At 44.4% G+C, this 17,253-nt stretch overlaps 1 protein-coding gene across 2 annotated transcripts in view; it reads right to left on the minus strand.

Annotated features, from left to right (window-relative positions):
• The window catches only part of CFAP206 (cilia and flagella associated protein 206), an 88,171-nt gene extending 71,436 nt beyond the window's left edge, over positions 1 to 16,735 (minus strand). The window contains exons 1-2 of one of the 2 annotated variants that reach the window (XM_089691317.1): positions 16,557 to 16,735; positions 3,162 to 3,270 (exon numbers count right to left, since the gene is read on the minus strand). In XM_089691317.1, the coding sequence (XP_089547443.1) occupies positions 3,162 to 3,269 (108 nt within the window). In that variant the 5' untranslated portion in view covers position 3,270; positions 16,557 to 16,735. The remainder of the gene's footprint in view (positions 1 to 3,161; positions 3,271 to 16,556) is intronic. The other variant, XM_089691316.1, reaches the window with a different exon arrangement.
• Positions 16,736 to 17,253: the final 518 nt, after the last annotated feature.

The following is a 17,253-nucleotide window of genomic DNA, read 5'->3' on the forward strand; positions in this document are numbered from 1 at the left end:
TATCACTTCTGTAATCAGATAAGCAAATCATCTTGTATGCTTTGCCAGCACTTTACATCCTGTGTGCCATAATTCAGTTAACTGGAACTCAATTGACTGTATACATTTCCAAAGAATAGATTGATGAAGCACCTATGGTTAACCCTTATCTTATTAAAGCAGCTGAGTTCAGGATAGACTGGAATGGGGATAGCATTTGTTTGGGTAGGCCAGTGAGAAGAGAGTTGCAGTAGTGTAGGCGTGAGATAATAAGGGAGTGTACGAGTTGTTTGGTGGTGTCTGGGGTGAGGAAAATACATATCTTGGACATGTTGCGGAGGTGGAGCCTGCATGAATTTGGTAGTGATTGGACATGAGGTTGGAAGGAAAGGTTTGAGTCCAGGGTGACACCTAGGACTTTGGCGTGTGGGGAGGGATTGATGGTGGCATTGTTAGTCGTGATGGAGAGGATGGGGGGGCGCCGGCTGGGGGGAAAACTAGGAGCTCGGTTTTGGACAGGTTTAACTTGAGGAAATGGAGCGACATCCAGTCTGATATGTCGTTCAGGAGGTGGGTGATGCGGGCGGAGAGTGAGGGGGTGAGGTGGGGTGTGGAGAGGTAAATTAGTGTGTCATCGGCATAGAGGTGATAGTTGAAGCTGTGGGAGTGTATCAGTTTGCCGAGGGAGGAGGTGTAGATGGAAAAGAGAAGGGGTGGGTCCGAGGACAGAGCCTTGGGGGACCCCAACAGAGAGGGGGAGAGAGGGGTAGGTGGCGGCGTTATAGGTAACGCTGAAGGAGCGTTGGGATAGGTAAGAGGAGAACCAGGAGAGAGCATAGTCCCTGATGCCAAGGGAGTATAGTTTAGTAAGGAGGAGGGGGTGGTCGACTGTGTCGAAGGCCATGGAGAGGTCGAGGAGTAGGAGGACTGAGTAGTGGCCATTAGCTTTGCGGTTAGCAGGTCGTTAGTGATTTTGAGTAGGGCGGTTTCGGTGGAGTGTAGGGGACGGAAGCCGGACTGTAGTGGATCAAGGAGATTGTTGTCAGTGAGGTGGGCGCTTAGGCGATTGTAGACTAAGTGCTCAAGAAGCTTGGAAGTGAGTGGCAGCAGGGAGATGGGTCTAAGGTTGTTCAGGTCAGTGGGGTCCAAGGACGGTTTTTTGAGTATGGGGTTGATGTGCGCGTGCTTTGGGGGGAGGGGAATGCGCCAGTAGAGAGGGAGAGATTAAAGATGTGGGTGAGGGAGCGAATGATGGAGGAGGGGGTGACCGGAGGAGTTGTGAGGGGATGGGGTCCAGGGGGCAAGTGGTGAGGCGGGCTTTAGAGAAGACTTTAGTGACCTCCTCGGTGGTATCAGGGCTGAAGGAGCAGAGTGTTGGGGAGATTATAGTGTGCGGGACATTAGGTGTGGTGGGGGGCAGTGCGGTTGCGAGGTCAGAGGAGGGGAGGGTTGAGGGGGTAATGGAGGGAGGAAGGCTAGGTGGAGAGGTAGATTGTGAATTGACAATGTCCTTACGGATTGCGTCAATCTTGTTTTGAAAATGATTGGCAATCTCGTGGGCGGTGAGTGAGGTACTGAGTGGAGGTGGGGGGGGAGAGAGCAGGGAGTTGAAAGTGGAGAAGAGCCGGCGAGGACAGGTGGAGAGGGTGTTAATGAGGGTTACGAAGTAGGCTTGCTTGGCGGCGTGGAGGGAGGAGGTGTAGGTGAGGAAGGCGGATTTGTAGAGGAAAAATGCGCGAGGGGATCTGGTTTTGCGGCATGATCGCTCCAGCGTGCAACTGCGTCATTTGAGACATTTTGTATGGTCATTCTGCCAGGGTTGAAGCGGTCGGGGTCTGATGTTATGTGTGGTTAGGGGTGCCAGGGAGTCTAGGGCAGCTGACAGTGAGTCGTTGTACGCAGTAGTGGCCAGGTCAGGGCATGACAATGGAAGGATACTGTTGTACAGCTGCCGAGTGGAGAGGGGCCGGGTTCAGGTTGCAGAGGTTGCGGCTGGTGATGGTTTAACGCTTTGGGGGGGGGAGTTAGAGGAGGGGGAGAACGTGAGGAGGTGGTGGTCAGAGAGAGGGAAGGGGGTGTTAGTGAAGTTGTGGAGGGTACAGAGGTGGGAGAAAACGAGGTCCAGGGTGTTCCCATCGGAGTGGGTGGAGAACTGTGTGCACTGTGTGAGCGCGAAAGAGGAGGTTAGGAGGAGGAGTTGGGAGGTAGCCAGGCTGTGGACGTTGATGGGGATATTGAAAATCGTCCAGGAAGCGGATCCAGGAGGCTGATGAACAAACACTAGTCTTAACTCTCTTATAAAACCTAATAATTTTTTTTCAAATTGACAGATAGAGATCCCGATGAATACATGGCCAACAAATAAGTATAACCCTAAATACTTTTTCCAAACATAAATAAGTGGACTAAGGGGGAAGATATGACAGACATACAGATAAAAGGATGAGCTGGTTGACACACAAACACTAACTTTAACTCATAAAAACAACATTTTTAAAAAATTTAAATAGGCAGTTTGAAGTTCAGACAGCTAGATGAACAGGCAGATGACAACCTTTACCTCTAACCTTAGAAAAGCTAAATCCTTTTTTATATGCTTTTTTAATTGACACATCAATAAATGGATTGATAAAGTGATAGGGAGATGGAGGGATGGGCAATATGCGTAGATGTGTGCACACTACTACTCGTAAATGTGCACACAGTATATAGTATACAGTACATACACACACATACATATATATATATGTATATATATCCCAGAGTAATTTCAACATTTTGCTGGGGGCTTACGTTGTTAGAGCCCAACTCCAGGCAAAAAGCTTAGAAAAAAAAAGTTTTCCCTTGCAGTGAGGCCATGCCTGCATTGCAAGGGTTAGCTGCTTGTTTTGTGCAGGGGCGACCAGAAAGCTATTCCACTGGTGAACAGCTCTCCACCATAATACAGTGGTGGACTGTTCCTGATTTCCTCATGTCCAGAGCAGAGCTATGGGCTTGATGATACCAGGAACAGTCTACTGCACATGACCGCTAGTCTGTGGGGGGTGAATGTGCCGCAGGGACCGCACTTGTGTAGGGAGGATCAGATAGGTGTATCTACGCTCTTCAATCCCCTAGACAAAAACAACCGAAAAAACAAAAGTTATTTTTATTGCAGAAACAAAACCCTTGTTGAAGCTTACCACAAATGCTACCATGGTTTCAGATACATTTTGCCCCTTTTCGGCACATTCTTGAGCAATTTCCCGTATAATATTTTTTATCACACTTTCGGCCTGAGTATGCGACATTCTGATAAGAAAAAGAAATATTTTAATAATTAGAACAGAGTCCATAAAAATATTATAATTTATATCATAATTATGGTAGCTGGTGGGAAACAAAGTAAAAAAGCCAAACTGAAAAAGGTAAACAATAAACCAGACAGGGATGACAGATGAGGCTAAATCATAACAGAGATGGTCAAATAGTGTGATGCTGACAGGAGCAAGTCCCTCTTTTACCATATCGATTACAAAGGACCTATGACACAATAAAAGAGATCTTCAGGGTCACCAACATGTTCAAAGAGAGTACTAGAAGCAACCAGTCAACAAAGGTTCATGTACAAAAGCAATTATTGGGTCCTATATTTCTTTTACAAAGAATTTTATTATAGAATAGGTAACAGCAGAGAATCAGTCGAAAACAGATGCATTGACCGACAGGAATAAAACATGCAAAGTATTCGATGGGTGATACAGAATATGTACTGATGCAAAGACATGAGAATAAACTGCGTACACAGGTGCCAGATATATATAAAAGAAGGTGGGGAAGATGGGAGATGGAGCCTCTCTGAATGCCGATAGATACTCCACATGCAGGGCTCTTGAAGGAGTCCAGCATATGGATATAGTACTGCTGGTAGGGCACTCAAAGCAAAAATCACAATCAGCACAAATAGTATAAAAACAGACTAAACAAAAGGAAAGAGAGGAACAAAGAGAAAGGAGACAAGACAAAGAAAAGGGCTCCAGGGGGACCGCAGAAGAAAAAAAAAAAGAAAAATAAACTGATATGTAAATTTTATATCGACAAAAGGGACTAATTTCAACGGTTGAGCTATGTCAAGCCAGGGACGCCATGTCTGCAGAAATTTTGTGTGGGTATCTAACAGTATAGCTGTCAGCTTTTTGTTAACCATTATAAAGTTCATCTGGTTTTTGACAGCCTCAAAGCTGAGGAGGGGAGTCTTCCAAGCCCTCGCGATCGTCAGCTTCGTGGCCATGAATAGGTGCGACGCCAGCTGCCGTTCAGGACAAAGTAGGCCCACTATTGGTTTAAATAAAAGCGCTTCATACAAGTTGTGCTTAATGTCTGTGTGAAACATAGTGCGGAGAAGGGCATAAACTCTGATCCACAGTCTGCACACCTTGGGGCAAGAACATCAAATATGGACCATAGTGCCCATTTGTTGACAACTCCGAAAGCAAGTCGGGGAGTATGTGGGAATAAAATGAGCCAGACAAGCAGGCGTGTAGTAAAATCTATAAAGAACCTTATAGGCATTTTCTAGAATAATAACATTCCTAGAACATTTACATAATGCTTGGGTCATGGTCCGCCAATCCTGCTGATCTAGAGTGCCCCCGAGTTCCGACTGCCAACGCTGATGATAAGAACGGACCGGAGGGGTTCTATAATGGGTCCTATATTTCATTACTATCCAAGTACAAACATAGGATCACTGTGTGTAGATACTGTATATGCAGATAAAGTGCAGCCTTAATGCACACCAAGTTACTGCATGTAAGACATCACAGTCTGCATAAATGCTACGAGATTTATTGGAGAAAGACTCTCTCCTTCAAGCTGGAAGAACCCTTAATAAGACACAAATCTATATTATTCAAGTGCATTTCGATACTTATGGCCCACGGATGAAATGTCTACTACCACTTCCTAAGATAATTTGTCAAGATAAAAAAATACAGAAAAAAAGGACAACAAGCTGTCTCTGCAAAAGAACAAAAAACACCTCTCCAGGTCGGTTCCCTCTTCCACTACCATACACACACTAAATCCAAGGTGCTGGCCCTGTATGCAGCAGACTCCAATATACAAACAAATATCAGATGGCCACACATCCATCCTCTAAGGCAGCGTTTTTCAACCACTGTGCCGCGGCACACTAGTGTGCCGTGAGATATTGTCTGGTGTGCCATGGGAAAAATTCCAATTTCATCCGCAACATGTGGCCTCGGCTCACAAATAGACCAATCGTTAGAATCTAATGATTGGTCTATTTGTGAGCCGAAGCGCATGTTACGGACTATAAATAGCTCCGGTGTCACTGTTACACTGACAGGAGAAGACATCGCAGTAGATCGCCGATGCGCAGAAGAGCACCGAAGGATCTGGACTCTGGAGGATTATCGCGGACTCAGCACAGAAGAGCGCTGAGTGATGGATCTGGAGGAGACAGGAGCAGAAGAGCGCTGACTGATGGATCTGGATGGAGTGTGACGGACAGCGGCTATCTGGAGGAGACAAGCGCAGTAAGTACTGAGTGACAGTGAGACAGGAACAGATACTGCAGTGATGGACAAATTTTTGAAAAGGAAAGAACTGGACTCTGAACAAAATTCGGAGCCAGATAAGAGCCCAAGTATGAGTGGGGATCAAAAGAAAGCAAAGATGGTTAGCTCAAGGAAATTCTCTGGCACAAGGCAATATAGCGAAAGCTATATTTCATTTGGATTTACTTTCACCGGAGATGCAAAGAAACCAACTCCACTGTGTGTGGTGTGTGGTGAAAAGCTATCTAACAGTGCTATGGTCCCAAGTAAACTTAAACGCCATCTCCAAACGAAACACCCTTCGCTTCAAAACAAGAATGCGGACTTTTTTGTTCACCTGCATGAAAACACGGAGAAACAGGCAACTTTCATGAGAAAAACCACAAAGGTAAATGAAAGAGCTCTTAAAGCTAGCTATCAAGTTGCTGAACTTATAGCCAAGTCAAAAAAGTCGCACACTGTGGCAGAGACATTAATACTTCCCGCCTGCAAAGCTATTGTAGAGGAGATGCTCGGACCTGAAGCAGCTAAGTCAATATAGGCACAGAGGTAAATTTTTTTAACATTTTCTAATGGTGGTGTGCCTCGTGATTTTTTTCATGAAAAAAGTGTGCCTTTGCACAAAAAAGGTTGAAAAACACTGCTCTAAGGAGCCACGACTAAGCGTTAGTGGAGCATGAAACGCATTCGCTGGAGTCCTGTATCCCTGTCATGTTTGTGGAATATGTTATAAGAAGAAATAAAAGTGATTTTACTGGATGTGCGGCCGTCGGATGTTTGTTTGTATATTGGAAGCTGTCTTTCCAAAAGCATCGACAAAACACTTACCTCTCCTGCTGTTCATGCCACATAACCTTTCCTGTTGAAGAAAAATATTGCTCTTAATTTCTTCAGAAGCCAACACTTTTGGGAGTATCAGTGTACAGGTCCCCTGATGTACTCAGTGGTTCCTCCCGCCAAGTTCCTCCAGTATTTACACTCCTTTATGTGCTCCATTTATGCACGTGCAAAAAGGTTTTACTATTTTAAGACTATCCATATTATGTTATGTAACAAGCGAAACAGCATGAAAAATAAAGATTTCCTACCAGAGTCCTTGGAGTCAGACTGGGGAAATCTAAGGTAACATCTGACCAGGGGCGGACTGACAACTCATGGGGCCCCCGGAAAATAGGGACAGTGCCCGAGTTTCCAAATAGTCAGTCCGCCCCTGCTTCTGACCTATTTAGGCTTTGCATGCGCTAGTGACTTCGAGATTGATGGCCCAACCATCAGTTTGTCCCTGCATTCCAGGGTGTTAGCTGTAATCCTGGAATCTGAGCTTTTGGCTGCACATCCAAATCTGCCGAAATCTTGCCACCTCAACCTCTGCAACATCTCGAATATGTACCCCTTCTTAACCAACAACACCAGAAAGCTTCTATTTAATTCCCTGGTTATCTCTCACCTCAACTATTGCAACTCCTTCCAAACTGGTTTATCTTTATATGTGCAGCGCTAACCCCTGAAAGAGCCCGCTGAGTAGTCCCCAGGTTCCTTGCCCACATTGGTGTAGTAGCACCGAAGCACACAGCAACAAAGTCACTCTCATGGCCCAGTTATTGGTCTAGGGGTATCTTTTGATGCATTATTATAAGTTGAACTTGGTTAGGGTGAAGAGAGCTGTTGTATACTCCAGAAACACAGTTCAACAATCAGAGGACACACTTCACTCTTATCTAAACCTCTTAGCACAGTCCCTCTAGAAGCCTCTGAAAGGGTGAATGACATTGAGACCCCTAAAAGGAAAGTCCCAATCTGAACAGCACGGGCACTGATGCACGAATAGGGAAATAGTAACAGCAAGCAGTCACTAGGATCTCACACTCAGGTTGATACTCACAATGTCCCTGGATACTTAAATGCCTCCCTCCAAAATATATAGTTACATAGGTAGTCTGACTGAAAAAAGACAAAAGTCCATCCAGTTCAACCATAAAAAAAAGTAATAATCCTACACCCACAGTTGATCCAGAGGAAAGCAAAAAACCCAGCAAAGCATGACCCAATTTGCTCCTGCAGGGGAAAAATTCCTTCCTGATCCCCGAAGAGGCAATCGGATATTCCCTGGATCAACTTTATCTATAAATGTTAGTATCCAGTTATATTCTGTGTATCCAAGAAAGAATCCAGGACTTTTTAAAGCAATCCATGGAGCTGGCCAGAATCAACTCTTGAGGGAGTCTATTCCACATTTTCACAGCTCTTACTGTGAAGAAAGCTTTCCATGTTTGGAGATTAAATTTCTTTTCCTCCAAGCGTAAAGAGTGTCCCCCTTGTCCTCTGTGATGACCTCAGGGTGAAGAACTCTACACCGAATTCACTATATGAACCACTGATGTATTTATACATATTGATCATATCCTCCTAATCTCCTCTTCTCAAGAGAGAATAAATTCAGTTCCTCTAATCCTTCCTCATAGCTGAGCTCCTCCATACCTCTTATCAGTTTGGTTGCCCTTCTCTGTACTTTCTCCAGTTCCCCAATGTTCTTTTTGTCAATTGGTGCCTAAAACTGAACTGCATATTCCAGATGAGGTGTTACTAATGATTTGTACAGGGGTAATATGATATCTCTCTCTCTGGAGTCTATACCTTTTAATACCAGAGAGGATTTTGCTCACTTTAGAAACCACAGCTTGGCATTGCATGCCATTATTAAGCTTGTGATCTACCAGAACTCCCAGATCCTTCTCCACCATTGATTCCCCCAGTTGTACCCCCCCTAGTATGTATGATGCATGCATATTCTTAGCCCCCAAGTGCATAACCTTACATTTATCAAAATTACACCTCATTTGCCACATAGTTGCCCAATTACACAGTGCATTGAGGTCGGCTTGTAAATTGGAGACATCCTGTAAGGACGTTATTCCACTGCACAGCTTGGTGTCATCTGCAAAGACTGAAATTGGATTTTTAATCTCAGACCCTATATTGTTTATAAATATATTAAAAAGTAAGGGTCCCAACACTGAACCTTGGGGTACACCACTGATGACCCTAGACCAGTGGTGGGCAACCTTTTTTTTCAACTGAGCCAAATCTCGCCAAAACCACGATTGAAATTTATTTTGAGAGCCACATTTTTAAAACTGAAAATACATCTCCCATATAGTAATTCATCCCCCATAGTAATTCATCCCCCATATAGTAATTCATCCCCCATATAGTAATTCATCCCCCATAGAGTAATTCATCCCCCATATAGTAATTCATCCCCCATAGTAATTCATCCCCCATATAGCAATTCATCCCCCATATAGTAATTCATCCCCCATAGTAATTCATCCCCCATATAGTAATTCATCCCCCATATAGTAATTCATCCCCCATATAGTAATTCATCCCCCATAGTAATTCATCCCCCATATTAATTCATCCCCCATAGTAATTCATCCCCCATAGTAATTCATCCCCCATAGTAATTCATCCCCCCATAGTAATTCATCCCCCCATAGTAATTCATCCCCCATATAGTAATTCATCACCCCATAGTAATTCATCCCCCATATAGTAATTCATCCCCCATATAGTAATTCATCCCCCATAGTAATTCATCCCCCATATTAATTCATCCCCCATAGTAATTCATCCCCCATAGTAATTCATCCCCCATAGTAATTCATCCCCCCATAGTAATTCATCCCCCCATAGTAATTCATCCCCCATATAGTAATTCATCACCCCATAGTAATTCATCCCCTCCATAGTAATTCATCCCCCATAGTAATTCATCCCCCATATAGTAATTCATCCCCCATAGTAATTCATCGCCCATATAGTAATTCATCTCCCATATAGTAATTCATCCCCCATATAGTAAGTCCCCCATATAGTAAGTCCCCCCCCCATATAGTAAGTCCCCCCCCATATAGTAAGTCCCCCCCCATATAGTAATTCATCCCCCATATAGTAAGTCCCCCCCCATATAGTAAGTCCCCCCCATATAGTAAGTCCCCCATATAGTAATTCATCCCCCATATAGTAAGTCCCCCCTGTGTCAATTCACTTACCTTTGCTCCGCGCGTTCCTCTCGTCGTGCTTCCCGCGCCGTTCTGGTCTTCAGGGCGGACTGTGAGAGGAGAGGAGTTTGTCACGCTGCCCCGCCTACATCCTGGCTGCCCCGCCTACATCCTGACAGCTGCAGAGTCCTGACTTTTGGGGCGGCCGCCCGAGAGGAGGGAGGGGAGCGGGCGGCCGTCCGAGAGGAGGGAGGGGAGGGAGGGGAGGGGAGGGGAGGTGAGGGGGCGGCTGCCCGGCACACGCCCGTCCGAGAGTAGGGAGGGGAGGGAGGGGAGCGGGCGCCCGGCACACAGAAGAGCCGCATTTAAGCTTGTAAAGAGCCGCATGTGGCTCGCGAGCCGCGGCTTGCCGACCACTGCCCTAGACCATTCAGAGTATGAATCATTAACCACTACTCTTTGAATACAATCTTTTAGCCAGTTTTCTATCCATTTACATACGGATTTTTCCAAGCCTGTAGACTTTACCTTACACATTAGCCATATGTGTGGGAAACTGTGTCAAACGCTTTTGCAAAATTCAAGTATACCACGTCTACCGCCACCCCTCTGTCCAAGGTTTTGCTCACCTCCTCATAAAAAGAAATCAGATTTGACAACTTCTGTCTTTCATGAATCCATGCTGTCTGTTGCTTAAAATAATTTTTTCCAGCAAGAACTCATCTCTGTGGTCTTTTAATAAACTCTCCAGCATCTTCCCAACTATAGAGTTAAACTAACAGGTCTATAATTACTTGGTAAAGATTTTGACCCCTTTTTAAATATTGGCACCACATTGGCCTTACGCCAATCCAGTGGTACTATGCCAGTCATTAAAGCGTCCCTAAAAATGAGAAACAATGGCTTTGAAATGACAGAGATCAACTCTTTAACCACTAGCCTACAGGGCACTTATACCTCCTTCCTGCCCAGGCCAATTTCCAGCTTTCAGCACTGTTGCACTTTGAATGACAATGGCACGGTCATGCAACACTGTACCCATATGAAATTTTTATAATTTTTTTTGTGACAGATAGTGCTTTATTTTCGTGGTATTTAATAACCTCTTGGTTTTGTTTTGTTTTTTTAAACCAAAAACCACTGAAAATTTTGGAAAAAAAAACGTTTTTTCTTAGTTTTTGTTATAAAATTTTGTAAATAAGTGATTTTTCTCCTTCACTGATGTGCGCTAATGAGGCTGCACTGATGGGCACTGATAGGCTGCACTGATATATGGCACTGATAGGCAGCACTAACTGGCACTGTTAGGTGGCACTGACTGGCACTGTTAGGCGGCACCGAAGACAGCACTGATGAGCACTGATAGGCGACACTGACACTGATAGGCGACACTGACTGGCACTGATAGGTGGCACTGACTGGCACTGATGGATGACGCTGAAAGGCAGCTCAGATGGGCACTGAAATGTGGCATTGATGTGCACTGGTAGGCACTGAAATGTGGCATTGATGTGGCACTTGCAGGTGGTATGGATGAGCACTGACAGCTGGCACTGATGAACACTGACAGGTGGCACTGCTGGGGCTACACAGATCATCAGGTAACACTGATCATCAGTGCCCTGATGACCAGTGTACATATCCCCTCTGAGGGATGCTGATTGCCGGCTCTCCTCTCCTCTCGAGCTGTCAGCGTGACAGCTCGTGAGGAGAGAAATGCTGATAACCGGCATTTCCCTTTTTACATGTGATCAGCTGTGATTGGACACAGCTGATCACATGACCGAGCCGACATCTTCGGCTCTTTCCGTTGATCGGTGATCCGCTGTGTCCGAGGAACACAGTGCACCGCTGATCGCTGTGCTGCGCGCTCCCAGAGCCGCGCATGCACGGTTAGAATGGGAGGACGTCATGTGACGTCTCCCAGAACGAGAGAACCGCCTTGCGTCCGTCATTTTACTTTATGGCGGGTGTGAGGCGGTTAAGAACCCGTGGGTGTATGCCATCCGGTCCAGGTGCTTTATTCACTTTTATTCTGTCTAAATATTTTTGGATCATATCAATTGTGAGCCAATTTTGATCATCTGGAGCTGTGTCAATACCATGCCCATTATGGACAAGAGCTCCCCCATGCTCCTTTGTATACACAGAGCTGAAGAAGGTATTTAATAAATTTGCCTTTTCTTTGTCCCCAGTCACCCACTCTAGATTATTTTGTAAAGGGCCTACATGCTATTTTTTTACTATTAATATATTTGAACACTTTTTAGGGTTGGTCCTGCTATCTATTGCAATCTGTCATTCGTTTTCAGTTTTTACGGATTTTATTTCCTTTTTCACATATTCTGTTATATTCTTTGTAATGTTTAAATGATGATAGCGTTCCTTCTTTTTTTTATTTAATAAAAGCTCTTTTCTTATTATCTATAGCTTTTTTAACTTTTGCTGTAAGCCACATAGGTTTGATTTTTAGCCTTTTAAACTTGTTGCCTGTGGGAATATATTTTGCAGTGTCTTCACATACAGTCTGAAGAACTCCCATGTCTGTGTTGTGCTCATCGATGCCAATATTCCCTTCCAGTTTAAGTCCTGGAGAGCAGCTCTCAGCCTTGGAAAACTAGTTGTCTTAAAATTGAGCGTTATTATTTTTCCCGTATGTGCTTTCTGTTTACAGCTAACAATAAATGAAATCATGTTATGTCACTGCTACCCAGATGTTCTTTTATGTGGACATTCGTAATATTCTCTGCATGGTTTGAAATTGCCAGGTCCAGCAGAGCATCATTCCTAGTTGGGGCCCCCATGAAATTGTCCTGTAGTATGTTTAAAAATTCTTGCCCTTTAACTGTTCCTGCAGTACTATTACTCCAGTCAATTTCCGGGTAGTTAAAATCCCCCATTATTATCACTGTCCCAACCCTCGCAGCCCTTTCGACCTGTGCATGGAGCTGAGTCTCCACCTCCTCATTAACACTGGGAGGCCTATAACAAACTCCAATGATTACCTTTGTAGTACGCACTCCCACCCATAATGCTTCAGCCGCATCACACTCTTCATCAACTAGGTCCTTTCAGACAGAAATTTCTCCTTTGAACTCACAGACCAGATATTCAGCAACATCCCCTGGTTAGTTCCAGCTATTTTCAGAAAATAGGCCCCCTCCCCAGCTCTGGCTGAGCTGGGACCTCGATGAGCTCCTGCGAAACTTCGGCTGTACTGCAGTAGCCCTTCAGGCTGAGAACTTCTGAGCAAGAACCATGCTGCTCCAATCCCTAGAATATGTATGCATTTCTCAGCCTACTGGGCATCCTTCCCCAGGGATTGGCCAAGCCCACATAAATATTCAGGATGAGGGTCTGCCTCTTCCAGCCCACTACATTCTAGAATTCTCTAGACGGCAGTGGGAAGCCATTGAGCCTGCAGTCAGTGACACCTAGAACAGCTCAAAATAATCACACCCTGCTTCACTGAATGCAGTGAAGCAGAAAAAAATAACTTTACCTAAAGCTTTCTAGCAACCTATTTAGGAGAGTGCTACACATAGGCTATAATCATCATGAATGTTGTTGCCAGACTCATCCACCTTACCAACCTTTCAGTGTCTCCTAGCCTTCTCTGCTGATCCCTCCACTGGCTTACACTCACTCAACTAATAAAATTGCTGCTTGCAAAGCCATCCACAACTCTGGTCCCAGCTACATCACTAACCTTGTCTTAAAATACCAGCCAAACTGTTCTCTTCAATGTTCCCAAGACCTCTTTGCTCTCTAGCTCCCTCATCACCCTCTCCCATGCTTGCCTCTAGAACTGCTCCAGAGCCCCTCCCATTGTCTGGAACTCCTTACCCCAATCAGTCAGCCTATCTCTTACTCTAACCACCTTTCAGTGAATCCTGAAAACCCATCTCATTAGAGAAACCTATGCTGTCATAACTTAATATTTTTTTTCTCCATCAGCATTTCCCCCATAGTAATTACCTTTTGTATCACTAGACCCTGCCTTTTAGATGGTAAACTCTAAAATGGTTCTAAATATTGAAGGTTTTTTGCCTTCATGCATTCTTTGCATTAAAGTAAAACACCTTTAATGCTCAGCTTAGTAATCACATAGTAAAACATTACTGTATCAAACCATTTCACATACATTTTGTCCCTACTGCTTTGTCCTGTGCCCTGCCTGCATTTTTACTATTCTTTCTGCCTGGAAACTGAGAAACGTCCATGGCGTCCAAAAAGCGTCCCTTTAGGTCAAAATCGGTTTTAGATCAGCTAGAGAACAGCGATAGTAAATTAGAACCACTTGCAGAATTGAGTGATAATGATTTGTGGGGAAATTCGTCATCAGACATTGAAAACGATTTTGCGACTTTGCTCAGCAATGTGCGAACTTGGCGCTCTACTTTGATTATATTATTGAATTAAATGTATTATTATTATATTATTATTTTTTATGACAATTTAATAAATTATATTTTATGACTTCGTGTTTCAAGTTTTATCATACCCGGGATGTTTATTAGACTCTTGTTGGGACAGATTTCAGTGAGTTATTCCTAAAAATTACAGGCCTACAATAAAAAATGCAAAAAAATGCAAAAAAATGTACCGCTTTGAGCACAGAAATATGGACATAATCAGACCGCTAGAGAGGTTAAATTTCCCACCGCTCCGTCCCCGTACGTCCCGACGTTGCAGGGAAAGGAACCCAGAAGACAGATGCCGGCATCTGCCGGAGGACATTACAGGAGACACTGCAGGAGGGACATCGCGGGAGCGCAGAACAAGGTAAGTGAAGAACAGATCCCGGAGCAGCGCCGCATGGTAAGCCCGAGTTTAGCTCAGGGTTACTGCTTGTGGTACTGAAACTTTACCCCGAGCTACACTCGGGAATACCGCCAGGGAGGTTACGAGTGGGGGGTACTGTAGTACAGGAGGTATGTTACTGGCCAGATCACCAGATGAAAGCAGAGGGGGAAAAAGTCTAAAGATGAAAGCTAATGCAGCCACCACAATGATGGTAAATTGCAATATGTTACATTTTTTGTTTTGGGTTTAATACAGCTTTAGGGCCAGTTCACACTACATGCGTTTCAGTTGTTTTTTTTCTGCATCCAAAATGGCCAGAAAGTAGGTTATATGGTTGTCAATGTCATAGTTCACATCAGTGCTTGCAATTCCGGTGCGTTCCAGTTGCAGAAAAAAAAAGTAGAACAGACTGCATTATTTCTGCACAGAACTGTACTGGAATGCGGTAAAACGCATCATAAGCGCAGCAGAATGCACCAAAAACACACTGGAATACACATGTCCCTATTTAAGTTGAAGAAAAAAATAGGGGAAAAATTAACTGGAATGCATAAAAAATGCACTGGAACTCGTCAAAAATGCGCATGCAAAAACGCATCTGGACTCCGTTTCTAAGGGCTGGTTCCGGTGTGAATCAGCCCTTAATAGGCAAAGTGCAAATAAATCAGGTGATTTTAGATTTCATTTCATTAATGCATGTATAATGTAAAAGCATTGCATTTCAAAATAAGCAACATTTAGATATAGTTCTATGGCCAGTTCACTATAGAAACGCAGTCCAGATGTGTTCCGGATGCGTTTTTGCATGTGTGTTTTTTCCATGTTTTTGGCCCGCTGGTGTTACTGACGCGTTCCAGTGCGTATTTTATGCATTCAGGGCCAGTTCACACTACATGCGTTTCAGGTGCGTTTTTCTGCATCCAAAACGCACAGAAAGTAGGTGATATGGTTGTCAATGTCATAGTTCACATCAGTGTTTGAAGTTCCAGTGCGTTCCGGATGCAGGAAAAAAAAAGTAGAACAGACTGCAGTTTTTCTGCACAGAACTGTACTGGAACGCGATAAAACGCATAACAAACATACCAAAACGCACCAAAACCACACATCTCCCTATTTAGGGCCAGTTCACACTATAAAACATAGTCCAGATGAATTCCGGATGCGTTTTTGCATTAGTGTTTTTGACACAATACTGGTGCGCTTTTGATGTGTTTTTGATGCATTCCAGTGCGTTTTTTATGCATTCCAGTTCATTTTTTTCCTTTTTTTTCTTCACTTTAAATAGGGACATGTGCATTCCAGTGCATTTTTGGTGTGTTTTTGATGCATTTTACCGCATTCCAGTACATTTCTGTGCAGACAAAATACAGCCTGTTCTACTTTTTTTCTGCACCCGGAACACACTGGAACTGCAAGCACTAATGTGAACTATGACATTGACAACCATATCACCTACTTCCTATGCGTTTTGGAGGCAGAATAAATGCAACTGAAATGCATTTAGTGTGAACTGGCCCTTCAAGTGAAAAAGAGAGCTGAAAAAATGAACTGGAATGCATAAAAACACACCGGAACATGTCACAAATACGCATGCAAAAACGCATCTGGAACGCATCTAGAGTGTGAACCGGCCCTCAAGTTCAATTTTTCCCCTCTCATTTTTCTTCAATGTAAATAGGGACAAGTGCATTCCAGTGCGTTTTTAGTGCGTTCCAGTGTGTTTTGGTGCATTCTGGTGTGTTTTTGGTGTGTTCCAGTGTGTTTTGGTGCGTTCAAGTGTTTTGGTGTGTTCCAGTGTGTTTTGGTGCGTTCCGGAGTGTTTTGGTGTGTTGCGGTGTGTTTTTGATGCGTTTTACTGTGTTCTAGTACAGTTCTGTGCAGAAAAAAATGCAGTCTGTTCTACTTTTTTTTCTGCAACTGGAATGCACTATAACTGCAAGCACTGATGTGAACTATGACATTGACAACCACATACCCTACTTTCTGTGGATTTTGGATGCAGAAAACAGCAACTGAAATGCATGTGTGAACTGGAACTGGTTCTTTTGACTCCCCATAGGGGACTCCAACAATTCCGATGGTGGGTTTCTCCTACAAACTCCAACTAGCAGCACTAAAGTTATTAAACCATTCGATATGAGCAGACCCATCACCCAGTGTGACTCCATACTGAGGTACCTGCGATAACCCTTCACACAGATCTTACCTTGCAAAGCACAGAGAAGCCTTCAGTGTATGGACTCTGCTTGTTTACATGTTGCCATGGAGACCCTCCTGGACTAAGCTTCCGCTGACATGTGATTGGAGGAGGTTTAGACAATGTCACTGTCATGTGACCGGTGTAGCAGTAAAATGTGTATCCTGTGAAGAGCTGTGTCCCTGCAGCTACTGCACATGTGCACGTTCTGTGAATCATTCAGGGAAAGCTAGCTGGAGCTGAGGGTGTCCCTGAAAGCAGTTAACTCCGCAATGCAGGGCAGTCGAGTGGAACAGGGATGTTTGTCATCTTCATTCACAGTGCCTATCCCGGGGGACACACGGGTGGGGGGGATACAGGATATCGCGGCCATTCTGCATGAGGAGAGCAGAAGCTGAGCGGCTGCACCAACTTAACCCCTCAATAGCCAGATATCTTTTCCACAAACTACTTGTAATATTTAATTCACTAATTAACTTACAAGGGAGATGAAATGGAGTGGGGGTCCATCAGTGGGGGGTGCTAGGAGGTGGAGGTCCATCAGTGGGGGGAGGGGGTCTGTCAGTGGTTTGTGGGGCGGTGACCGCTAATGAAAGACCACCAGCATTCCTTCCCCCCATCTTCATGGTAAGCCGCTATGAAATCCTGTACCCAGGGGCGGACTGAGCATTTGGAAACTTGGGCACTGCCTGAGGGCCCAGGGTCA

This window comes from Staurois parvus, unplaced genomic scaffold (assembly GCF_062004578.1).
Source record: "Staurois parvus isolate SC_StPar_1 unplaced genomic scaffold, SC_StPar_1.0 ptg000561l, whole genome shotgun sequence".
NCBI lineage: Eukaryota > Metazoa > Chordata > Amphibia > Anura > Ranidae > Staurois > Staurois parvus.